General features: G+C 39.9%; 1 protein-coding gene across 5 annotated transcripts in view; it reads right to left on the minus strand.

The window, feature by feature from the left end:
* The window catches only part of LOC133410327 (receptor tyrosine-protein kinase erbB-4-like), a 238,167-nt gene that overhangs the window by 19,429 nt on the left and 191,245 nt on the right, over positions 1 to 27,493 (minus strand). For 4 of the 5 annotated variants that reach the window (XM_061691350.1, XM_061691353.1, XM_061691352.1 and 1 more), the window contains 4 exons: positions 25,571 to 25,693; positions 22,548 to 22,646; positions 19,415 to 19,624; positions 211 to 366 (listed from right to left, as the gene is read on the minus strand). In XM_061691350.1, coding sequence (XP_061547334.1) covers positions 211 to 366; positions 19,415 to 19,624; positions 22,548 to 22,646; positions 25,571 to 25,693 — 588 coding nt within the window. The remainder of the gene's footprint in view (positions 1 to 210; positions 367 to 19,414; positions 19,625 to 22,547; positions 22,647 to 25,570; positions 25,694 to 27,493) is intronic. The other variant, XM_061691351.1, reaches the window with a different exon arrangement.

The raw sequence follows: 27,493 nt of genomic DNA on the forward strand, positions 1-27,493 counted from the left end.
TCTAAAATGTATTTGTTTCCAGAAACTGGAAAAGCAATCGCACCAAACTCTGAACACAGCCTAGGATTACTTCCCAAATATGCTTCGTCTCAAGGTTATCATCATTTGCACCATCGAAAAACAATTTGTATGCTGGGACAAGTCACATGCAGTAACACAGTTGTGTTCTATGTTTACCTTGTGTTCATGCAAGTGTTTACCAATGTTTACCTTTCCTCCATCCGCGTTATATTCCTTCTCATTAACGTCCAGTAAGCGAGCTAAGCCAAAGTCTGTGATCTTGATATGGTTGGGAGATTTCACCAGGACGTTTCGGGCTGCCAGATCCCTGTGGACCAGCCTACGCTCCTCCAGATACATCATCCCCTGCAACACACGTGTGTAAATTACATTTACTTTATATTGTGATATGCAAAAGCCTGTCATGCAGGCATCAATGTGTACTGGCAGTGACCTGCACAAATAAACACACGCAAGACTGAATCCTGTTCAACATCACTGTCTATCTTCACATTCTCATCACTGTAATGCGCTACTACCATCAAGACCCCATTAGCCTTTTCATAATTATTGCTGTAATCATCATTACTACCACACTGTTATTTTCATGCAAAGTCTCGTCAATCAAGAACCCAACCGTGGAAAAGCCCTTTATATTGTAAAACTGCAATAACAACAGCCTCAATAAGCGTCAATACAGAGTGCGATTTTCAATTAAAACGGGATCCATAGGAGCAAGAAACCCATTTGACAAAGTACATTTAATAATAAATCAAGAAACCATCCAGTCACACATTGTCTCTGTTACAAATTTAAAATAGCCTAATAAAGGCTAGCAAACAAGTTTAGATAAGCGTGCCTTGGTACATGTTTTATACTTAATGTCGCACCAAATATGATTATGTTCAGGAAGTCAGGAAGCAAACATAATAGAAAACACTCCCACACACACGAAAAAAGTATAAAACTTTGCATCACCATCAAAAGATGAACCATATTGACTAATATAAAAATAAAATGTGCAAATGTGTGGTCAATTATGGATATTTGTGAGGAAGATGAAGCATTTTTTTTCATATGAACTGAGAAAATCAATACAGTGGCAGGAGAATAAGCTGCATATATGTTGTATATAACTCCACTGCATTTGCTGTCTTAATAAAATCAAAAGACAGAAGAACAACCATCGTGATTACATCAAACTTCTTTTCAATGACCAGCCAGGCACATTTTACTTAAAATTCAGGAAAACACATACTTCAATAAATTTTAATTCACATACAAAGTATGCGACATTATCGTCATAGATAACTGTCAGACATTTGTAAAGGAATCTTCACAAAATTGTACACCTCAATGTGCTCATTGAGGAAAAAGTCACCGATCACCTGATTGAATGGATAAATCTCCTCTGGACACGACTCAAAATGTCACCACAATGCTGTTTGCGTCACAAAGCAATCACCGCTTGTAGAAATGGATTGACTGATCAATAAACCGACACGTCACTCTTGATCTTTGTTGCTGCCGTGGTTGAAGATAGCTGACACTCTTTCAGACAGTAATAATTCTATAGAAATGCAACAAACCTTTCATAACACGATTTTGGTGATTGTTTATCCACTTTGCGCAGGCACAGTGACAACTCAAGTTCGAAAATCTAGTTTTGACTCTGTTTCAACATTGCAAGATGACACAGCTGACCAGATTTCTGACATGGAAGAAATTCAACTGATTGTCTTACAGAAAGGTCAGCAAAGACAACAAAACTAGTGGTGCCCAGAGCTGTAGTAAAAGCACACGTGTTTTTTTATTTGAAAAACAACGTGCTTTACATTTAAAGAGAAGAGAGGGGAACGCATACATAAATACACGCGTAGTAGCTGCAAACAACGCAACACAAAGTGAACCCACCAGCCCTAGGAACAACAGTTACACAGGATATATTATTTTTGATTTCCAATCTTAAACCAGGATTGCCTAAACTGTTTCCCGTGCAGAAAACATGCCAGGCAGTCTCACAATTTTTGGTGGCTCTATGACTTTGAGGAGTTTCTTTCATTTTTGAGACAATTAAGTAATGGAGTGTGACTAAATGGCCTAACATCTAATGACTTTTTATTAAATCGAGAGAAGCGTTCAGAATTGTGAGTGGCTGCAGACATATAATTTGTATTATGCTTTTACTCTTTCTCAAAATTGAGTTGTATTTTGAGCCATCTCGTGACAAAGATGGTGACAATATATGACAGCTCACGGTCTATAATTGCAGGAAACGTGCATGTAGGAGCCAAGATGCTGTGGACATTGTGTTTCCTGTAACTCAGAGGGAAAAAAAAACAATGCACAGGCTTGAGCCATGCTCCATATCACACCTCCAGATGAACGCTGCCTTTAAATCTCTAGGGATTGGTGTGGAAAGGCAGCAGAGAAAGGAGAAATGTCATGACTTTGAATCCAAGGGAATATTTCATCACATTTTACCAGCATGCTACAAAAGGGCGGGAACAAGGATTTCCACTCCCTGTTAACCCAGTATTATGATATATTGGCTCTATACATTTTTTTGCGGAATGTACAAAGTTGATTCTCTTTTCTAGAAAAATTTTCAGCAAAGGAAAATACACAATATATATACAAGTTGTACCTGCCTCTAAAAACTCAATCTTAATTAATTTCATTGCAAAGACCAGTACCTTCACTACTATTAGAGGTCATGAAAACAGGTTAGCTCTAGGCGTGGCCCAAGAACTTTGGACACTACTGTACATGAAAGAAAGAAATGGGAGAAAAAGAGTGTGACAAGTCTGGATACTTTGTGCTCAGCCACCCTTTTAAAAGCAAAGAGAACACGCCCCCCCCCCCCAAATCTTTTTTTTTACCTACTGTCAGTTATTTATGCTTATTGCACAGACTAACAGGGAACAAAACCAGGCTAAACAATATTTTCCTCCAATGTGTTCTGGGAAGACGGATGCAGCGGTGAATGAAGTGAAGGTCTGGAGATCAAATCAATAGCAGGAGAGAGTGGAGAGGTAGCGCCCATTCCTCACCACCTGGCACATGCCATTGCAGTTAATTCTGACAAGAAAATAAATACACAGAGGAAGCTGTCAAGACACTTGAGCAGCACACTCACCAAAATGTATAATCAAGCGATTCCTCTCAACGGTACGTGATTAATGAGGAAACACTCCTAATGAGATTGAACACTCTCGGTGAGCATGTACTCCGGGAGAGAAGGACATTTACTGGGAGTAAGTCTTTATGCTAACACTATCTAAATGGGTTTTCATCCTTATTCGCTAAAAAGACTGATTTGTTGAATAATCTAAATAACTATTACAATAAACGTAGTTAAACGCATCAAAATAGGGCATCCTATTTGATACAACTCCTGTATTGCAGGAGTAGGGTTTTCAACTTACTATAGAATATGAGACACAGAAAGAATACTTGGAGGAGTTGAAGAATGAGGAAAATGAGAGAGAAGGATGAGTAGAAGAGGCAAATGTGGTGGACCAGGAAGTGGCAATGATTAGTAAGGGGGAAGTTAGAAAGACATTAAAGAGGATCCAAATAGGAAAGGCAGTTGGTCCTGATGAGATTCCTGTGGAGGTATGGAAGTATCGAGGAGAAGTGGCAATGGAGTTCTTGACCAGCTAGTTCAACAGATTTCTAGCGGGAGAGAAGATGCCTTAGGAATGGAGGAAAAGTGTGCTTGTGCCCATTTTTAAGAACAAGGGTGATGTGCAGAGAAATAAAGTTCATGAGTGCAAGGGAGGACATATGATTGGTCGGCCAAGGAAATGAGCAACATGCTTTTTCCTTAATGACAACCAGTATCTGTGTTGTCTCTGGTTCAAAACAGATTAGTTTTTACCAGATGGTTATAATAAAAGTCAGAATTGAAAAAAACAAGATGGAGGCTCCAGGTATGTGTACAGTACATATGTATGTGGGGCAGAGTAATGGAAGTGTGGCTGCCATTCTGCGTCTACAGCCCCTCTGACCACCACAAATCATCCAACCACATTCATTCATGGCCAATGAGGGTTAAGAGTCTTGACCAGCGACAAAAAGATGACATGAGATCAGGCAGTGATACGAATTGGCAACCTTCTATACACTTAACCTCTCCACCACAAACTTCTTTGGAACAGTACAATTAGGCTTCTGAAGCACAAGAAAAAGCATAACTGATCCTTTTGAGCGTCCGTGCCAAGACTGTTCGCATATCGAAAAGAGTGCATTAACCGAGGTAGTTTTTCTGAGAAAATTTTGCGCGTAACCCGATTTGTTCGTAAACCACGTCATTCAGGACCTGAGGCTCCACCTTATTTGCACTGCATCATTGACTCCTTTTCATGAAGGATGATAGAATTCTAGAAGGCACCGGATGTTTGGTCCCTATTTTTGAGTGATCAGATGATGAGTGAGCTTTATTAGAGATTTGTGGCATCAGTGAAACGTTTGCCTGATGTAGCACATGCTTAATGAATACTATGGATATAAAAAGATCCCAGTGGGCACAGGAAACGGTGAATCATTGTTTGAGGAATGAGGTGTGACAAATCAGACCAACGTGGGGGCGAAACAGAAAAGATTACACAATACTGATGAAAGCAGTATGCCTTTCTTTCATTTGGAACGACCATGTCAGAATGGATTTAAATAACAATGTTGGGAAGCAGCTAGAATATGAAGCAGCAGACAAGGAAAGCAGCGAGTGCAAGGGGGAAAATATGTGTATATTTATTCTCTCTGATGAATGCCAAATGCAGCAGACACTAGCATGCCTACAGCAAACAGGATATAATGAGGTTCCCATTGGCATGTGCGCATCACCAATTTATGATATTAACAACTATACTCACTATATCCTACTACCACTACTACTAGTACTACTACAGGGTACAATATATTAGAACAATCATTCAGAAAATGAAATACCAATTACCAATCCAAATTTTCATTATTTCTGTTATCACGTGGGTCAAGAAAGAGAGCAAGATTGCTATGTGAAGAGACGTTTGCCCATTTCAGTATTAAGCGTACCCATAAAGACCAAAACCCCCCAAATCCATCCCATGATCGATAAGCTCAAGAGCAAGACACCTAATGGTTCAGGTGAGATGTGGACACACCCCAGTGAGTGTTAAGTCAGGCAGCGGAAAACATTCAGCTCCCAAGGTGCTGACCAACTCATATTGTTCAATTTCAATTGCAGCCTGTTTAGACTGCAAAGAAGTTGTGCCTAAATGTATTGCTCACCCAGCCGGTTGCAGCTAATTGTGAAACCAATGCAACACAACCGTAAAACACATTCTAGATTAATTGAAACAATTCTGGGCAATCGAATAACCGATAAATCCTGCCCATCCCAGTAGTAGTTTGCGCTCTGTTTATAAAAAAACAAACACAAAAAAAAATAGCTAATAATTATCTTTGCTGCTAACAACTGGTGTGTGTGTGTGTGTGTGTTTAAAACAAGATTAAACACTATAATTTGACTAGAATTGAATCAGGCATCATGTTAATTTAAACATTCTGCTTAAATACATCTCTGCAGGGATGTTGTTAGCATGGAGGCTTGCAACATGAATTTGTGGGTCAAACGAAGGACAACCCCCCCGTTTGATGAAGGGTTGTTGAAAGTTCAATGCGGAAGATCCCCTTTCTTCCTGGTGGGAATTCCCCTCTCATTTCCAGCAAGATATACCCACAGCTGTGGATTTTCCCACGCTGTCAGAATATTTAAACGACACAATTCAACTGTTCCCAATCACTGTGTACTTGGAACCTATCACTCTCGGGGATCCGTGCGTATCAAAGCACCAGTGCAATTCTCAGAAATTCCTTGTATCCGACTTTTTAACATACTTTGTGAATAAAGACATTTTTCGACCCTTGAGTTCCTGTTCTATGATGTCCATTGGTTTTGATTTTTCATCACCATTTTGAATTCATGTTTTGTGTTTGATAAATTGCTTGTTAATTGTGATACATTTAACAGGAGTTTTGATCATGCCTTATTGCAATAATGCAGATATCACAAAGGGAAGGAATATTAATTTGACCATATAAACTAATTTCCATCCATCCATTTTCTGAGCCGCTTCTCCTCACTAGGGTCGCGGGGGTGCTGGAGCCTATCCCAGCTGTCATCGGGCAGGAGGCGGGGTACACCCTGAACTGGTTGCCAGCCAATCGCAGTAAACTAATTTGTTAAATAAAATAAACACATTAAGATAATGATATATTAGAGCAACTTCTACTGATCCAATTTACTGTTATGCAGTAAAGTAAATTAGACTATGTAATGTATTATATTTGTATAATAAATGTATATTGAGGTATTATTGCATATGAAATATGGATGTATTTTTTTATTTATCTAAAATATATATTTTAAAAAAAAGATTAGACCGCAATACCAGAGTAATAGAAATGAGAAATTATCCCAGAGAAAATTAAGACCAAAAAAAGAAGGAGGACCAGTGCCAGAGCGCAAAGAAGAATGTGTGTGTGTGTGTGTGGTTCAGACCCACACTGTGATCGAGTCATGTTTCGCATGATGTTACTACTAGTATGTGGCTGCCGATCAGCATGCCGGTGCGCCAGGCCCCTGCAGGCACATTTGGGATCAGGTGGCACATTCAAAGCACGAGCCAACAACATGACCTTGTCCTGGAAAGGCCATTGGAGCCCAGTAATGGGGGCAGGAGGGACTTTTAGAGTGTTAGAAGAGGCAGAAGCATCAGACACCAGATGGATATGTTAATGCACTTGGCAACAGTTTACTCATGCTCTTTTTTACCTACTGCTTGTTCTATTTTTTCTGCATTTGTAACTCTTTCCCATGATAAACTTCTATCCATAAGGTTCTTACCTATTGATAGGGTTTTTGTAATTTTTTTGAATTTTGCAAATCCCCACCATAACCCTTTTTGTCAGCAGTAAGAACACATGATTTCTATTCAGCTTTAAGGCAAAGGAAGATGGCAAAATAAAGCAGCAAACATTATGCTGAGAAAACAGTAAACATCAAAGATTCAGTGAGAAGCAGCGTACACAAGCTGAAAAAAAACAGCTTTGAGGTGAAGTCAAAGCTTCTTTGGACACCTCTAGAGAAGGACGTCCTGGAATATGGTTTGGGATTGAACAGTACAAGCACAAAAACATGATCATCATCTTACTGAGTATATTTTTGTGGTGATCGCTTGACCCAAAATAAAACATCGGAGTTATTAATAACCACAAGGTTACAATGAAGTACCCAGCAGTAAATTAGTAGCTACTGAAAAGCAGTGAGCAACCGACGTAATATAAATCAAATGACGTACAGAACTGGAGTCAGTGTCTGTTTTACATCGCTGTCCAATGAAGACCTCGTGGTTCCACATAATCAAAAAAAAAAAAAAAAAAAAAGGTTTAACAAGAAGAGATTCACCAAATAAGTGGTCTATTAATGTAATTTTTAAACAAAACTAAAGAACCATTATTTTATTCCAGGAGGGTCCTTCGAAACACTTCCACCCAACCCCTTTTTGTAGGGCAAGCAAAGACCTTTTAGGTCATCAGTGCAGGAATGTAATGTAAAAGTAATATGTACAAGATACAGTGATGGTTGTGAAAAATAGATTGACATTTCTGGTGCCAAAGATTTCTAATAACTGTCGCATGTAAAGCATTTACAAAACGTTATAATACTTTTTATTTCTCCTGAGAAAGACAGAAATGTGACACACGCAGAGAGCCACCGAATGCTATACTGACATAGATCGACTACACACAACGGCACTTACATCTATCCATCCATTTTCTGAGCCGTTTATCCTCACAAGGGTTGCGGGAGTGCTGGAGCCTATCCCAGCCATCTTCGGGCAGGAGGCGGGGTACACCTTGAACTGGTTGCCAGCCAATCGCAGGGCAACGGTACTCACAGTATATCTTCATCAGTCCCTCATAGTTTCTTTGGAGGAATAGGATACCCCCTTCATTCTTACAGACTGCAAGCATTTCTGGGTCAGTGAATGATTTCATGAGGTTATCGAACAAGAGCGATACTAATAACTGTATTCAGATTTTGGCCTAGTTCTACACTGTTATTTGTACCACTGAGATAAATCACATATTTATCCTTCAAGTATCAGGTCAGTCTTTTGTTACCGTTATATGTGCCTTTTATGTTTTCGCTTCTGAAATTAATCTGGGTCTATGAAACTCATTCAATACACTATTGCATTATTACTTATGTGGAAGGTAAAGCCGTTTGTGTTGATGCTCACATATATACATACATATGACATATCTGGGCGGCACGGTGGTCGACTGGTTAGAGCGTCACCCTCACAGTTCTGAGGACCCTGCGTTCAATCCCCAGCCCCACCTGTGTGGAGTTTGCATGTTCTCCCCGTGCCTGCGTGGGTTTTCTCCGGGCACTCCGGTTTCCTCCCACATCCCAAAAACATGCATTAATTGAAGACTCTATATTGCCCGTAGGTGTGACTGTGAGTGCGAATGGTTGTTTGTTTGTATGTGCCCTGCGATTGGCTGGCAACCAGTTCAGGGTGTACCCCGCCTCCTGCCCGATGATAGCTGGGATAGGCTCCAGCACGCCCGCGACCCTAGTGAGGAGAAGCGGCTCAGAAAATGGATAGATGGATGACATATCTGGAGAGAGGAGATGTTCTGGCAGCATGGCAGTAATGTGACATTCTTAATCACATTAGTTGCACTTTTAGTGTCACAAGCTCAGGTTATGATGAAGGTTGGCGACTGTTCGAGACAGAAGCTATTTACAGCTGTTCTCATTTCTTCTGGAGACGGGACTGCTCCCTCTCCGCTGAGCCAATTGCCTTTTTGTGTTCAAGTGTAGGCAGCCCATTTTTGTTTGTGCTTTGCAGTGAAGCAGCGTGGGGATCGCCTCAGGTTATTTGCAACAGGGTAGATCAGTTGAAACACACCTCGCTTGCAAACATTCACTGTACATGGTCTAAACGATAATGGTTTCCCACAGGATGGGCTTTAAAGGGTGAGATTTATCTTCAAGTAGATATCAGAAAGTACTTTGCAATGCACTGTAAATATGAAAAATTAAAATAAAATAAATCAGCCGCAGTACTGGTATATAAGTGAGTATTTAGATTTTCCCCCAAAACAATTCATTTTGAATAATTTCTGATATAACCCTGCCAGGCGGCCAGGCGGCAGGGTTATATAAAATGTCATAGACCCATAACGTAATAACTGATCAATAACGTAATAAAAGTCCTGAACCTATCACATCACAACTTCTGGCCAAAAAAGGTTGATTATTACGTATTGGCCTGGTAATAGCCCCCCAAAATAATCTTTGCAAATGTAATAACTAAGCCCATAATGTAATATTAAATTAGGTTACATTTTAAAAAGGGCCCATTTATTACATTAAAGGGCCGTATTTGTATTTGCCACACCATCTTATTCAAGATCCTTGAGGTAGCTGGGAACAAAGTTGACACGGGGGTCACATTTTTTTTTCTCGTTACCGCTGTGTTTCCTGGATTGTTCACTTGCTGTAGAGTCTAGTAAATAGGAATAAAATACAACACATCAAGTAAATATGCTTTCATAAAAATACCAGGCATGGGAAGGGAGCTGTACTGTCTGTTTATGTAAACTGGAAAAATTAGCAAAACAAATGCCATCTTTCCAAGTAAAGCAACCATCTGAATGGTCTAAAATGCATCTGTTTATATGACAGATGCACTGTCATAAGCAGACATTGCAACGAAGACTTCATTTTTCATTATTATCTGTGCTGCTAAATAATCTAAACAAAACAAAACATTTATATCTAAACAAAAGTGCTTATTTGATCCCCGCTATTAAAGAACATCATGATGATGATGAAACACGGCACCATATAACAATGGCACCAAACAGGTGTCAGAACATTCTGATTAAGAACTATATTAATGAAAAAATATTTGCTGTCGTCGATCAAGGACATTTCCTCGCCCATCCGTCCAGCATTGTCTGAGCTCCCTCCACCCGCCAACGTCTTTCCTCGAAGAAAAGTGCTTGCCCCTTTAGGTTTCAGTATATAATACTCACTGTCTTTAATACAAGAAGTGCATGAATGTAAACAGCTGAATATACAAATCACATACTGCAGGTGAGAGTGGTAAGCTTGAGAAAGGCTGAGGTCAAAAAGTGAGAATAAATATTCTACAGCTTCCTCCGCTGAGCATTTGGATGTGTCGCTGTGTATGTCTGGATGGAGGAGTGGGAGTGTGTGAGCCTTTTATAGATAACTTCAGTCCTACAAGTTTTCAATGTCTTTTTTGAAAAAAAAAAAAAACATTTTTACATGAAGCCGATTACCCAATTAGAGAAACCGAGCAGGACGTTTCTCAATAGTTTGGTGTCATTTGCAAGGCGATACACTCCAAAACAACCTTGGGCTCTGAAAATTCTACAAAGCACCGCAGGGGATTTTGAAGAGGTGCAAGCTTTGAAAAGACACCACATATGGTTTTCAGATATGCTTGTCAACCTTCACAAACAGTGTCCGCGGGCACAGGGGTGAACAGCCTGGTAAGTAAGAGGCCGATTAAAATTTGTTTTCATGGAGACAATTTAGGTGTATAACAACATTTAATTATTAATTGAGTTGTGCACATTGGTATTAGCATATGAGATCAGTGTGAAGGTTATATTTTTCATGTTTTATTGTTTCCATAACAACTAATGGCAATGGTCGTTTGTTCTGGAACATACAGTAATCAGAAGAGATGGCCATAAGATCCATTCACAATTCACTGGAAAAATATTGAATATATGCTTATGTTAATTACAGAAAATGCCAAAGAAAATGAAATTACAGTGATTTCAGATTGATGAAACATTTTTTAAAATGTGATTTAAACACCAATAAATAATAATATTATGGGGGGCGTAATGTAAGAAGTTAATTGTTACATCCTGTTAATTCCTTAGAATTCTTGTGCCAGAAAAAAATTGATTGATTCTGAGAACGCACCTTTTTCAACCTATGGCTTATACACATTGATACAAATCGACTGCTTGAGAGGTTCAACACACCTGCAATTCAAAGACACGTCAAGATTTATGTTTGCAAAAAGTCCAAGGGGAAATAAATATAAAATTACTGTATTAGCCCCGTGTAGGGAGCTAACAGGGAAATGGTTTGAAATAATAAGGGACAAAAATCTCCACTATACACTGACAGACAGCATGTGAGAAAAAAAAAAAATACTGTCATGTACACATGTACACTAAATTGTTTGTACCCTTCCACTAAAGAATGAAAAACCAACAATGGTCACTGAAATAACTCGAAACTGATAACGTTGTCCATCCCTCCATCCATCCATTTTCAGAGCCGCTTATCCTCTCTAGGGTCGCAGGAGTGCTGGAGCCTGTCCCAGCTATCATCGGGCAGGAGGCGGGGTACACCCTGAACTGGTTGCCAACCAATCGCAGGGCACATATAAACAATTAACCATTCGCACTCACAGTCATGCCAACGGGCAATTTTAAAGTCTCCAATTAATGCATGTTTTTGGGATGTGGGAGGAAACCGGAGTGCCCGGAGAAAACCCACACAGGCACGGGGAGAACATGCAAACTCCACACAGGCGGGGCCGGGGATTAAACCCGAGTCCTCAGAACTGTGAGGCTGACGCTCTAACCAGTCAACCACCGTGCCACCTTGTTCTAACATGCCAAGTGTAATCAATCTCAAGTTCAACTTTCAAACTAAAATTCTGAGCAAAACCTACGGAAGATACTCATTACAATAACTTACAACTCCAAGTCTGTAATAGTAATTTGGATACTTAAAGGCTTACATGCCTATCCATTGTGTAAACAGCTTGTACTCATACATTTCCTACAATGCCCTAACTCATCCTTTCACATGTACTTTACTCTATGAGTGTATGTAGAGACACAGACTGAAAGTGTGAGATAGAGTTGCTGCCATGGCTTGTTTGGAACAGCAATGATATAGCAACAGTGGGACTAATCTGTGTTTCTTTCTGGACTTTTTATTTTTATTTTTTAACCGTTGAGGGGAATTCCAAGACCTGGGTACAAAGAGAGCAAGACTCAATTAAAGAGAATTTAGTGGGGAACTGGGGCGTACAATACAGACTGATGCAATGAGAATTGCAAAGACAGTAAGTCACCAGTGTGTTTGTAACTCTACGACTGCCATCACTCGTCACAAACATAGACCATGTCTCCACCAGGCAGTACAATTTAGTTTAGCTTGCCACACGAACGATAAATCCTAATCTAGCGTGTTTTCACTGAGGGGTGGAAATAGCTGTGTGTGTTATGTATATTGTGTGGTATTAAAGCGGAGCAAACAATTAATAGACTGCGGTCTAACTCTGATTGCTGGAAGACAATCTTCCCTGTGATCTACTTCTCCACTGCATGGTGATAGGTGTCCCATTAAAATAATAATAATAATAATCCACTGAACTTGTTTCTGGAGGAGAAAAAAAATAAAAATAAAAAATCAAACACCTGAACTGCAGGAACCAAAATGCATATCAGAGTTCAGGGTTTCTGGTTGACATGTTGCTTTATCTGAACCGGCTGAATCTTGAGTTTTTTTTTGTTTTTTTTTTGCCAGATGTAGTGCAAAGAATCTTTCTACCTACTAGTAAATTCAAGCTCAGAAACCTCAAACATGTTCCCTCTTTAATAAAGACAAATGAAGAAACGGGGGTCTATAAAATGACCAACACCGGTCTAACCCGCCTTGGTACACAGTTACGACGGATTTACGCCGGTTAGGAAAAGGGGGGAAAACTTTGCCTACTGACAGATATGCCAGTGTCAAACATGCGGCGCTAAAGTCATTATTTAGAACTGCAAATCAAAGTGTTGCACATAATAATTTTAACATAGCGAGCAGTGGCTAGAAATAAATTAATGTATTATGAAGTTGAGCTAGTATGTTTTTCATTATAACAAGATGACCTTGCTTTTCACTTGACAACTTAAGTAGAACTGCCACATCATTTATGAATAATAATAATAGCCTTTCTTTTAAAACTAGTACCCAATGTATACTCGCAACATTAAAGTAGTGTTTTAGTTTACTATTTTACCGCATTGTAAAGACATTTATTACTAATAAATATTTAAAAATAAAGTATATGTGTTGATAATGAATTTGCCCTTCTCTAGTTTTTGCGTATGTGTTCATCTTAATCTAGTTATGAGCAGTGTGCGTGATTTGGATGCTTTGCTTTAAGTGTTTTGGGGCCACCTGTAAAATCTCGTTTAAGGGCAACAAAAATCCTAGTCGTATCTGTATATAAAATGTTGTATACTGTAATATGTGTAGTTAAAGAATAGTAGGTTGATTAAAAACAGAAACAAACTAACACAAAACAGAATGTAGTCACCAAATAGAACTACACGATTGTGTATAAAACTAAATACAAAAATAAATACCGAGTAAATGCAGGACAACATGCCACTGAAACAATTATAAGATTATTTTTAATTACTTGGTGCTATTCTGCAAATGGCTCAATCCATCCATCCATCCATTTTCTGTGCCGCTTATCCTCACAAGGGTCGCGGGCTTGCTGGAGCCTATCCCAGCTATCTTCGGGCAGGAGGCGGGGTACACCCTGAACTGGTTGCCAACCAATCGCAGGGCACACATAAACAAAACTATTCGCACTCACATTCACACCAAAGGGCAATTTAGAGTCTGCAATTAACCTACCATGCATGTTTTTGGGATGTCAGAGGAAACCAGAGTGCCCGGAGAAAGCCCACGCAGGCACGGGGACAACATGCAAACTCCACACAGGGCCGGGATTAGAACCCCGGTCCTCAGAACTGTGAGGCAGATGTGCTAACCAGTCGGCTACCGTGCCGCCATAAGGAATTATTTCCAAGCATAATCACATCTGTTATCCTGATATTGATGCATACTCCATTCGTATTAGTCATCATGTTCAACAAACAAACCAGCCACCATCATTAAAAATATTACAATGCTTTTTCTACCTGACCAGCCCTCCTTTTCAAATCAAATACAGTTGAACTTTCAGCCTGATATTTTCCCAGGAGAAGGGACATATCCTTGTCCAAAATTCCATATCAAGTCTTAGTTATGCAGCAATCAAAGACCACCACTAAAAAGCTTTAGGAAAAAAATATTTTTGAATAAAAAAGGGTGCAAGCATTAGTTAGAGCTGGAAGAGGAGCAAAGGATTTAGGGAGACGCGAGTTGACTATATCAAATGCTTCAGGCCTGTGATCTGCGTCTGTGCATAATGCGTGTGTGTGTGTGTGTGTGTGTGTGTATGTCTTAGTACATATTTGACAGGGAGTTTTCAAGTGAGCAAGCTATGTGAAGAGTTAAACAAATGCTCGTTTCTTTGATTACAGTATAGCAAGTTGCTTTTGATTGACCACACCAACAAACCAACATAGCTAAAGGGATTAAAAAAAAAAAAAAAAAAAAAAACCTTTTCATATTAAGGTTATGTCATCACAGTGCGAAGCAATGCCTTATTCACTTAAACACAAATAAATCTCATAAACTACACACCTATTGCTACCGCAATAGCTGGCAGTAGAGCTGAGCAATGTGGCTTTAAAATAATTTCTAAGATTAAAAAAAATGAGAATTATATCTAAACATTTTTTTTTCCTTTCTCGAATTTATTTTAATTTTCCCAATACAAGCTTTGAAAGTGTTTTTTTTAACCCCCCAGCATTAACTTGGATCAAATTTCAGAGAAGCAAATATTTTTTCTTCAAAGATAATGTTGGGAAAAAATGCCTCTTGTCAAAACGTATGTAAACACGATCCTAAATAAATTAACATTTTCAATTGGAAACAATTTAACATAATAACAACGGCCATCAAACTTCACAGCTCAGCTGCTCTATGTGTCTGTTGTCGAAAATAAACCCCCCTTCAGCTCTTTTCTTAAGTAGAGATTTACAGCTGAGGCAAGGCAACTTTAGGACAAATATTTGCAGCTTGGAAGCACATACAAAAAGTCAAAAGTTTCCAACAGGTCGATAAATCACTGCTCTTTTAAAGTATAAATAAAATGGCCACTTGTCTTTGGTAACGTTCAGCGTGATTGACTCCATGATTGCCTTACACTGGGCTCCGTCTTGTCATATGCAAAACAATTTGAAAGGGATTATATTTATATTGTCTGTGTCTTGGCAGGAATTAGTCGCTTGTGGGTGTTTTGAGAAATAATCACTAGAGGGGTTGATAAAGTGACTAAATTGGCAACACTGACTGTTTTTGAAAACTACCTCCTCTCTGTTCACAGCCATGTTGTTATTGCAAGCAGTGCATGTCAGCAAGGCTGCGCTTTAAACTATAGAAGCCACTAACTGAACATTCTCCCGATCAATGTACTCAAATTAATCAATAATATTGATTAACCGCCCAGTATAGGGCCCTTGCATAGTAGTCAGAGACACATATAGAAATTAATCTCTTTACTGAAATAAAGAAACAACATGCATTTAAATATTCCAGACCAGGCTGCCACAACAAATAAAAAAAAAAAATCAGCCAATTCTGCCTGGAAAAGCTTTTGCCTAAAAAACACTACAGTTTTAGATGATTTAACATATGGGTTTAGGGTTAGTGACAGTTTGGCTATATTTTCAAATAGTCTTCATTAATAATAAAAAAAGATATATTTTTCACTCATTGCATTATATTCTTAATATTAAATTACTTTCATATTAAACCAGATAACATTTTTGTGATAAATTTTTAAGCCTCTTTAAGATCTGGTTTTAGTGATAGAGGGCGAGCACAGGGATTTAGCTCTGGCAGTGAGGTTCTGTCACTTGGAAGAGACGAGAGTACATAACATCGTGGGACCCAAAACAGAATTGATTCATGAGTCCACAACAAAGACAATTAAATATCCTCCAGAAACAATGTGTCTTAGTTGCATTTAACTTGGGAATGTATATTCTGTTGGGGGTAAAGGACACGTATGTGATGCATACGTAATGTGACCCCTTACCAATCTTCCATCCATCCATTTTCAACACCGCTTATCCTGGTTAGGGTCGCGGGACGCTGGAGCCTATCCCAGCTGACTTCGGACAAAAGGCGGACTACACCCTTAACTGGTCGCCAGTCAGTCGCAGGGCACATATAGACACGGACAACCATTCGCATTCACATTCACACCGTCACTGAGTGGGAACTGAACCCACGCTGCCTGCACCAAAGTCAGGCGAGTGTACCACTACACCATCAGTGACTCCCTCATCAATCTTAGGGTCATATTCTCCCATTCACGTGTTATATCCATGAAAAAAAAACTAACGACACAGCCTTTGACGCGCGTCAAAGTTAAAGTGCTTAAGTCGATGGGAGACTTCGTGCAAGGCCAGATTAGACAGGGAAAGCCCACATTTTGGGGCGCTATACCCAAAGTGCGTACCTGGCATGAAGGTGCTGAAATGACAAACTCAAGTGGAGAATCTTTATAGCCAGAAAAGTGGACAATCGCGCATCTTCTCCCTCTTATGCACATGGGAGAATATGGCCCTATCTTTCCAGAGATTGCAGCGACAAGAAAATTCCTTCTGAAGACAGAAAAAAACTAACTATTACATACCGTATTTTCATGACCATAGGGCGCACTGTATCAAAAGGCGCAGTCTCAGTTACGGGGACTATTTCTATATTTAACACATACATAAGGCGCACTGTATTATTGGGAGCAGGCATGGTAAAACATACGCTAGCTTAAAACATACAGTAGCATGCATGCACGCTAAAACTATGTTTTTTAAAAAGCAGCGGGAGCAAAACTGAGTTCGGTTGTACTTTATTGAAGTATTTAACAATGTTTTTGATCAATCCTCATCCAAAAATCCATTTTAGCCCAAGCATCCACAATCCATTCACATATGGTGGCGTAACTCGCTCGGCGTTGCCTCCCATTCTTAGTTGCACTTGGTTTTTCACAGCGGGTGTGAGATGGGCGCGCATGGAGTCACAGATGAACAGGGACGGTGACGCGTGGAAAAAACTCAGCCACTCTTTCATTTTCTGGTCGTCCAACCAGCCTTTATGATTGGCCTTAACGATGACTTCGGCTGGAAACCTTTCTTTAGGCAGCGTCTTCCTCTTAAAAATCACCATAGGTGGCAGTTTCTGTCCATTACCATGGCAACCAATCACAACAGTAAAAGCCGACTTCTCGTGCACCGTTGTGCGTATCGCTACCGTGGTGGTCCCCTTCTTCTCTACAGTGTGGTTCACCGGGATGTCGAAAGTGAGCGGCACCTCGTCCATGTTGGTGATGTGGTTGGGCTGGATGTGATTGTCGGCCATCATTTTACTGCAGCAGGAGCGGAAGATGGCCAACTTTTCCTTGTAATCCGCCAGAAGTTGCTGCGCCACGGTAGTCGTTGCCCGGATGGATAGATGGCGCCGTTTCATAAAACGAAAGCACCAAGACGGACCTCCTTGAAAATGTTCGATTTTCATTTCTTCTGCAAGCGTTATTGCCCTCAGTCGAATGGTGACTGTAGAGACGCTTCTCCGGCTGTCTTTCAACTCGGGCCACCTTGCTTTGTTTCCGCGGAAACTCAGCTTCGTCTTCTTGACTTGGCGAAGCTCGTTTTCCTGCTTCCTCCACTTGCGAACAATGGATTCGTTGATCTTGAATTATCTCGCGGCTGCTCGATTCCCATGTTCCTCCGCGTAACTGACAGCTTGCAGTTTAAACTGTGCTTCGTAAGCGTGTCTCTTCGTAGGTGCCATTTTCGGGGGTCCATAACCAAACCGATGTTGGTTTGCACAATGCACACTACATACCTACTGGGGAGTGCCTTTAGCGTCCTCTTTCACGCGCACCCTTCCCCCTTTACGTCCGCATGCTGTCCTCAGTCACGTCTGCCCTTCCTCTATATAAGCAGCGTGTCGGCAGGAAATGTTCCAAGTCAGTCAAGTGGAGCGCTCTTCGAAGTCACACATACGGCGCGCCGCATTATAAGGCGCCCCGTCCATTTTGGAGAAAATTAAAAACTTTTAAGTGCCCCTTATGGTTGTGAAAAAACGGTAATCATCCACCTATAATGTGCAATAAATACTTTATGTCCCTGTTAACAGTTCACAGCAGGCAAACAGTATATTTATTAATGTATAGCTGCGTTCACTCACTTTGCCAAAGCGTTATCTGTGTAATAATTGTGTTGCACAGCATGGGAGGGAAGTGTAACGTTATGCAATGTCATGGTAAGTAAGTGGTTTGACGAGTTAATATTTCGCAGTGGAAGGTCACCATACTACTGCCCGCCTCTAACTGAACCACCATGGAAACTGAAATATGTGTCAAAGAAAATAAATCAGGAACTGCAACAAATGGAAAATAATTTTTAATTCCACCTCCCATCTCTTTGGATAACAACTTCAACAGCCATCTATCAAACTCAGTTGTTGTTTGATGAAACACTGAGGTGAGCAGAATAAACAAGACATCCTCAGCTGCAGTCAACAGTGGGTCCAACTATTTCGTCAAGTCTTTGCGATCTGTCAATATACTGTATATTTGGTGTCTGTTGTTTGATACCTTATTAATGTCTCTCAGAAGATCCATCCATCCATCCATTTTCTCTACCGCTTATCCTCACTAGGGTCGTGGGCTGCTGGAGCCTATCCCAGCTACGTTCGGGCGGGAGGCGGGGTACACCCTGAACTGGTCGCCAGCCAATCGCAGGGCACATAGAAACAAACAACCATTCGCACTCACATTCACACCTATGGGCAGTTTAGAGTCTTCAATCAACATACCACGCATGATTTCGGGATGTGGGAGGAAACCGGAATGCCCGGAGCAACCCACGCAGGCACTGGGAGAACATGCAAACTCCACACAGGCAGGGCCGGGATTTGAACCCCACTCCCATGAACTGTGAGGCAGATGTGCTAACCAATCACCCACCGTGCCGGTCTCTCAGAACACAATAGTTTATACTGTATCAACATATCTTTCACCATCACTGTTCCAGTATTGTTGTTCAGCTACTACCTTAAGCTACTGACTTTGACCAACATTTTCTCATCTTAACCAGAGGGAAGTCATTCATTTGCATTAGAGGGGAACCAGTTAAACTTGAGTTTGAGCATATCAGTATTTATGTTTTCTTCACATTTTCAGAACATCAGAATTACGACAAAGTTCTGTAAGACAACAACTGAATAGTCCACAAAAGAAACAGTGTTTGGAACCACGATGATCATCGATAAAGAAATACCGTCCTCCAAGCTGCCACAATTCATCCGTTAACGCACCAAACCACACAAGTGACCCAACCAAGCTTAACATCAATATATTGTATACCTAAAAAGTGAGCCGTTTACCTTAGCAATCTGGACACACCAGTTGAGCAACAGCTGGGATCCGATGTTGTCCTTATGCTCGTAGACGTAGTCGAGAAGGCACCCATGAGGCATCAGTTGCGTAACCAGCTGGATGGTAGGACTCAGGCAGACACCCAGCAGACGCACCAGGTGAGGGTGCTCCATGCTGGCCATGATCAGTGCCTCCTGAAAGACACAAATTCGTATCCTCTGGTATGTTGAGGAAAGGAAATATGGGAGGAAGTAGGTGTTACCTTCTGTCAAGAAATAGATTGATGGCTGTGACTGTGCATTATCTCCTTACTACTTGTCTGTCGCATTAAAAACAGCATGGATCCTTTCATAATTACGATACAGGATTTCGCTTTTTTTCTTATTTATTTATTTTACACTGGTACATTTATGACCATTGTATTCAAGAGCAGTCTGAATAAAACTATTCTTTGTCATCAGAATAGCAGTGAAATGATATGTACATGAAATAGGAAGTTTTTGTAAATGTTTGTTGTCAGTGGTCATTTTATAGTTGGTGTCAAAAGAGAAGTGAAAGTTCAAAGGCTCAGCACACTAGCAGAACGTAGATCACAGGGCTCCTTATCCCGTTTAAATGCTTTAGTTTCTCTTGAAGGAAGCAGCAAGGTTCCACTCAAGTCAAAAACATGTACAATTTTATTTTATCAAAGTGGCTCGTTGCACCACAGGATTCTTGCCTTTCTTTAAATGTAATAAATACACAAATGATAAATTTGCCCACAATAGGTCCTACTACATTACGAAAGAGTTCGCCCCAATTGTGCACTTTTGATAGGAAATAGCCTGGAAAAATCACAGCAAAAATACGTGCATATGAACACTTCAGTAACAACTCATACATGCTTGAGTTCAAGTGTGAACATAAATACACATACTCCCTCCCGTATTATGAATACTATAGATTGGTTTATTTTGTGTTGCACAGGATCGCGGCATTGTTCCAGAATTCTTGGGAAAAGAGGCCTTCAATTATTACTACAAAAACAGTTAAGTCAAGATGAACCTTGATTGTCTTCCACTGCCATTTTTTTATTTATTCAAATGGCATGTAGCAAGAAGGAATGTAGCGCTAAACTACGTAACATATTTCAAACAACACACACACACAATCACAGTGGACTGTCTCGACATGAGTTACAGGTTAATTCATCACGAGACAGATAGTAGTGTAACACACATGCAGTACACGTCATGTTAATGTGTTTCTGTGCGTATCAGGCAGAAAGATATACAGTACATCTTGTAAAGCTCCAGTGAACACCAACAGGAGTGATAGCACAGTAGAGGATTAATACGTTACAAGTATCACAAGGCTTGGAAAATAACACGATGCAGAGATTGAAGCAGAGAACTACCCGTCTGCTGTTAAAATACAATATATTTTTTCATTATATTCAGATAACCTAAATCCTAACCTGTGAGCATGATGTGGCACTCTGCAATGCTTAAATTCTGGACTGTGTACAAAATTCAATATTGGGGCGGATTCAATCGAAAGATTTTATTTTGTTGGTTGTACTGGAAATCTCCTCTTAACACTTTCTTGTATTTAAAACACACAGTTATTTCCCTAAAGGGCCATGTCCATCTTTTAAATTTTATATATATATATATATATATATATATATATATATATATATATATTTATTTTTTCTGCAGCCAGGTCAGCATTCCAAATGTCTGTTCTCAATTTCCTTAAAAAAAAAAAAAAAAAAACATAAAATAAATCAGGAAATTACTCTCTCCTATAGGAAACATGATATTTAATGGCCTTAACCTCTTTCTTTTTGTTGTTGTTGTGCTCTCTGCTTACGTCACTTTGTTGCACAGTAAATTTAGGTACCTTACACTTTCTTGGTGATTTCTTAAGTTCAAAGACCAGTTTCTTGTTGCTTGAATCTAAAGCTACAAGTTTTACCAACTTTTATTTTGTGTTAATGCCTATATTATGGTTACTCTGAACTTGGTGTCAGCATGATGCATTAATAATGTGACTTCCCTAGCCATGGGTATTAACATTAATGTTCTGCTGGAGAGAGGTTTGTGTAGATGATGTGCCCAGTGCGTATTAGGGGAATTCTGTATACCTTTGCGTATAAAAATGTTAGTTGTCAGTGGTCATTTTATAGTTGGTGTCAAAAGAGAAGTAAAAGCACAAGTTCAAAGGCCCAGCACACTAGCAGAACGTTCACCCTGTTCATGGGTATTAACATTAATGTTCTGCTGGGGAGAGGTTTGTGTAGATGATGTGCTCAGTGCGTATTAGGGGAATTTAGTACACTTTTGCGTATAAAAATGTTAAGTGATATTCACAATACCAGCAAGGTATACTTGCTTGTACAGTATACAAGTCATACCTGTATATCTGGTGTGGTCTGAAATATAACGAATGTACACAGGAGAAACATAATGACTGTATATATTTATGGATAAAAACTCAACAATTCATCCTACTTGAACAAAAGCAACTTCAAACTGCAAACCTAATGTGATATAATATCTGTCTGTTCTGTCTAAAAACATTACTGTACGTATACAGTAAGTATATGGCTATCCTACTTTGCCCTCATAAAAACCCAGTTAAGTCTCCCTTTTGGTTGCCAAGACAAGCTCTCAAAGCACACCAAGCATCAATTATAACAAACACTGGGTATTCTTCAAAGGCATCCTGATGAAAACAGAAATGCTAGCACTAAAACTTCCTCTTCGACCGCCAAAGTAAGTGCAAAAAAAAAGAGTGCAACTGGGTCGCTCTGTGTGTGTGTGTGTTCCAGGATGTGTATGTGTGCTAATGAGAGTCATTTCATCTGCATTGCATCATCATTGGGTAATAAGTTTGATCTTTTTCAGTTTTCTTTTTGAAACAAGATGAACTGTGAATGTTTGAAAAATGGAGTCTGGTGTACATAAGTACCCTGTATTGTATGTAGGGGCCATAGCAGCCACTTCTATTTTGTTGCCTTTGTAATTCACACACACACACACACACACACACACACACACACACACACACACACACACACACACACACACACACATATATATATATATATATATATATATATATATATAAAACTGTAACTGAATAATATTTACTCACGTCCATGAACTCCACGTTTGCCTTGGGCCCTGTGGCTTCATTTAAGATTTTGATGGCTACAGGTATCTTAACTGTTTCACCCTCTGGAATCCAAATCCCCTAGAGAAAAATACAAACAAAAACATGCTAAGCCACAGAACATCAACGTCCAATTTAAAGACAGCTGATGCATGTGTACATTAGTGCTTGTAATGTAAACCCACACACTCATTTCCCATATGTGGACAACCATCTGGACAAAAGTATTGGGATATCTACAGTAAATTAATATGAAATAACACAATGTGAGTTTCCCCACTGATGCCTGTTTCAAGCCGTTTTAGTTTAATTAGTTCATGCATATAATGGCATGGATCTGACCCAATGATTCTAGACCAGTGTAATGTGGCACATTATTGATGGGAGATCTTCAAGTGTGCCACAGGAAATATTCCAATTTCATTTAATTGGTCTCAAAAATATTTATTAACGACAAATAATGTCTCTTTGTTTATCTATCAAGGCAAGCCATGTATAGTGATAGGCAAAACAATTTGATGCTTTGTGTATCCAGTTTTTGTTTCTTGGTGTGTTGTCATTATTTTCCTGATGTAAAAACAAAACAAAACGTGCCTTGGCTCAATAAAGGTGGGGAAACACTGAGTTAAGCACCGCTTCTGATTTAAACTGAGATGAGAAAATATATTGAACGTCATGTGTATGGAGCTTGCGTGTTCTCTTTGTGCTTGTGTGGATTTTCTCTTCCTCCCACATTTCAGAAGCATGCATCCTAGATCAATTGAAGATTAAATTGGCCATAGTTTGGGGGAAGCTGTGGCTCAGTTTGTAGAGCGGGTTGTCTATTGACCGAAGGGTCAGTGGCTCGAATCCGGGCTCTTGAATGTCTACTGTTGAAGTGTCCTTTGGCAAGACATCCATCCAATCAATCCATTTTCTGGGCCGCTTATCTCCAAGGGTCGCGGGACTGCTGGATCCCATCCCAGCTATCATTGGGCAGGAGGCGGGGTACACCCTGAAATGGTTGCCAGCCAATCGCAGGGCACATATAAACAAACAACCATTCGCACTCACATACACACCTAGGGGCAATTTAGAGACTTCAACTAACCTACCATGCATGTTTTTGGGATGTGGGAGGAAACCGGAGTGCCCTGAGAAAACCCACGCAGGCACGGGGAGAACATGCAAACTCCACACAGGTGGGGCCGGGGATTGAACCCTGGTCCTCAGAACTGTGAGGCAGACGCTCTAACCAGTCGCTCACCGTGCCGCCTTGGGCAAGACACTGAACCCTAAACTGCTCTCAGTGGGCCTGGCAGCACCTTGCTTTGCAGCGGCCGCTCGTTGGTGTTTTAATGTGCGCGTGAATGGCTGAATGTGTTGTGCACCAATGGTGTAAATAAATGTTCTATTTAAGTGCACTCCATTTACCATTTACCACAGTAGTAAATGTGAGTCTGAATGGTTGTTTGGATAGGGTCCAGCTCACCCATGACCCTGGACATAATACGTGACAGAAAATGGATGGATGGTTGGTGCAAGTGGTGTCACTTGAATTTTGGATGTACCTGTACTGTATGCTGAGATGCTAAAACACACCGTTCTCAACCAAAAAAGGGACATTTCATTGTGGCTCTGCTTTAACCACATACTGTATGTAACAGATGCTTTATTGTCATGATAATATGGCCATTCCCCCTTGACAATATATGCTTAGTGAATCGTGATGACATTTCAATAATGCCCCCCAAAATAAAGCTTAACTCTTGGACAACCTTCTCCACTTTCTTGTTAAATAATGGCTATGCTCTCTATCTCAATTAGTAAATTGATAATTTCTCCACCCTTGTCACCTATTTTATCTCCTTTCTTCCTTCCTGTTATCCAAAACTCCATTGGGGTAGGGGGCACTATGATGATATGGTGCATGCTGAATGATTACGTTATTTTGTCCTTCAAAACTATTTTATCATTTTGAAGGATCCAATTTCAACTGTGATTAAAGTGATTCAGCAGCTGCCAAAACGGTCAAAGCATTTAAAAGGAGGGAGAATTTAATTGCCTCTCAACTTTTCAACAAGCTTCAAATGTGTTGCACTGCCGCTAATACACCCCCCCATGACAGCAGGCTTAACACCTGTACTAATGTGAAACCACCTCTGGATCACAGCTTCAAATTCAGGGGCGATACATGTAGTTTAATACATTTGCTCCAACAGTATGTGTGGTGCTAATTATTGCTCAGTGAGGTTTAATTTAATCAATATGAACTTTCTTTCAAATTATTTCTCAGCGAAAACCCACAGTACTTCAGCAAACTCATAACAGTTCACAATCCTAATTGTCCTAAATGGGGTGCTACCATTTGTTTTTACCATCTACTCCCTCAATAATAATTGGCTTTTTAATGGCCCGTTTCTAAATGTTCAAAAACATGTTTAATTTGACCTCATTATCAAACTATACTTCAATATGCCAATGGCAATATTTCACTGCTGTTAATGTCTGAATAGAGGCAAATGAAGCAATGCCCAGCTCAGACAAAAATGCTAAAAGACAAATTTGAGATAACAATCTTTACTCGAACTTCTGATACAGGCATCATATGATGCTTCAGAACTACCTGCATTCCTGTGTTCATAACTGTGACCTAAAAATGTTCAGAAATGTAGATGAGTGGGACAAAGAAGAGAAATGATGAATCTAATGTTGTCGATTTCATTTGCTGTCCCTCCTTAGCCCATTATAACAGTGGATCCCACCTTGACTTAACATCTATTAGAATGTGACCACAGGGGACTGCCTGACTGCTATTACCAATTCTTCTCATCCTCCGCCTCCAGCTTTCCACCCCATTTCCTGTCATTAATGATCTTGCAATGCCTTTCACTTTTCTTCTACTTTGTTTAACATCCCTCATATCATTTATCAAAATTATCATGTATACTAATTTTATTTTGCCTATATTCCAGTGCATAAACAAAGCAGCTGACTACTGTGTCATTGAACTGGCTTTAGTTTACCTTGTACACAGTCCCAAAGGCCCCAGAACCGAGGATCTTGACTCTTTTGAGTTCTGTCTCTTTCAAGATCCGAAGCTGAGCTTGGTTGGGTGCTGTCCCACTGGGTGTCAAGGGTTCGACCAGCTAAAGAAATAGAAAATAAAACTCAGTCATCACTCAACCAGTCTTTCCATGTGGATTCACATCAAAAGGATGTGATGACAGGTGGCAAAAGAACATGAAAAAAAAAAGGTTAAAATTGATCATTACAGATTGATCTTCAAGTTCACACTGTTGTATAATCACTTCACGTACAGGAGATTGATATACAGTAGATGAGGGAGGAAATTAAAGTAGGGAGATAGGACCCTTGTAGAAATAAAACAACAGGAACTCAGCAATGAAGAAAGCAGCCAGCTGACTTGCTTAGAGAAGCAAAAGCATACAAAACGGAAGCAATATAAGGAGGATTAGGAAAATAGCAGAAGATCCAAGAGTGGGAAAGGGGGGGCGAAGATAATCTGAGAGTGTAAATCAGACAGACTTGGGTGGGCGGCCTGTTTCCCTCTGGCTCATGGTTGTTACAGTTTGATTAAAAACAATAGCAATTCTTCATTGAGATTGAATAATAAATCAGCATCTGGAGGGAGGCAAATTACACACAGACACAAACACACAGACACATGCACTCACACAAACAAACAAAAAACAAACACATTGAAACAAACACTCTCGCACACTACAAGGAACTGTCCAGCAATATTGTGGCAGTGCAGCACAGTAAGCACTGTCTACATTCACAATCTAAATAGTGGTGCTGAAATGCTAAATAATAGTATTTTGGTATATGGGTTAAACTTCAAGATAGTACTGCAGACATCAACTGAAACAGCGGTTCCAACCAGCCGGCTGCACACTGGTACCAGTACTAGCACATCAAGAAAATAAACAGATATATTATTGATATTATTGCATTTCATTGACTAGTCACTAGTCAAACCACTAGTCACTTGTGGTTTGACTAGCCCATGAATCTTCACTACATAGAGACCAAGCTGAGGAGTCCCACTCATTCAGTATTATGATTTAATGTTTAAATTATCCACATTAATATGCTTTATTATGCATGCTCGATGGGTACTCGGTCCATGTCAAAATGGCTTATATGAAACCTAAACTTGGTACAAAATACAGTGGTACCGTGAGGTACGAGTTTAATTCGTTCCGTGACCATGCTCTTATCTTAAAATACTCTTACCTCAAAACACATTTCCCCATTGAAAGGAATGGAAATGTAATTAATCCATTCCAGCCCTCCAAAAACACCAAAATTTGTATTTTTGTTTTTAATGAGGAAAAAAATTGCACTTACTGGTATTGTACTAAATAAAAAAAACACAGCAATTACATAAAATACAATGTAAACAATATCACAAAGAGTTAGTTTTTGCACTTAGAACCATTGCGCTCAACAGTATTATACTGTAAGAACAACAGCATTAAATTTCGCCCCAAAAAACACGAGAAATTAGTACACAACATCACTGTACCTAATGTATTGTCCCAAGGAAATCAGTGTTAACGGCTGGTGGCCGGACAAAGTGCAGTCTGCTGCCGCCACTTGTTGGTGGGAGTTTGGACGTTCACCCGTTTATCGAAATCTGGGTCGTAACTCGAAACTAAAAATATGCCAACTGGCGGCTCGTACCTCGGAAAACTCCTAAGTCTCAAGGCACCACTGCAAATTGATAGAGACCATTCTCTGAACTTAAAGTGGCAATTTTAACATTCATAACTGGTATATAAATGTGAGCTTCAGTTTATCACATTTAATAGTCAAATATAAACACAAATAAAAAGTACCCTAACTTTGATCACAAGTGAAAACCGTAGTGAGGAAGGAATACTGCTTGGAAGGTCTCACATTCTACTTTTGCTGTACAT

This window comes from Phycodurus eques, chromosome 12, assembly GCF_024500275.1.
Source record: "Phycodurus eques isolate BA_2022a chromosome 12, UOR_Pequ_1.1, whole genome shotgun sequence".
NCBI classification, from domain to species: domain Eukaryota; kingdom Metazoa; phylum Chordata; class Actinopteri; order Syngnathiformes; family Syngnathidae; genus Phycodurus; species Phycodurus eques.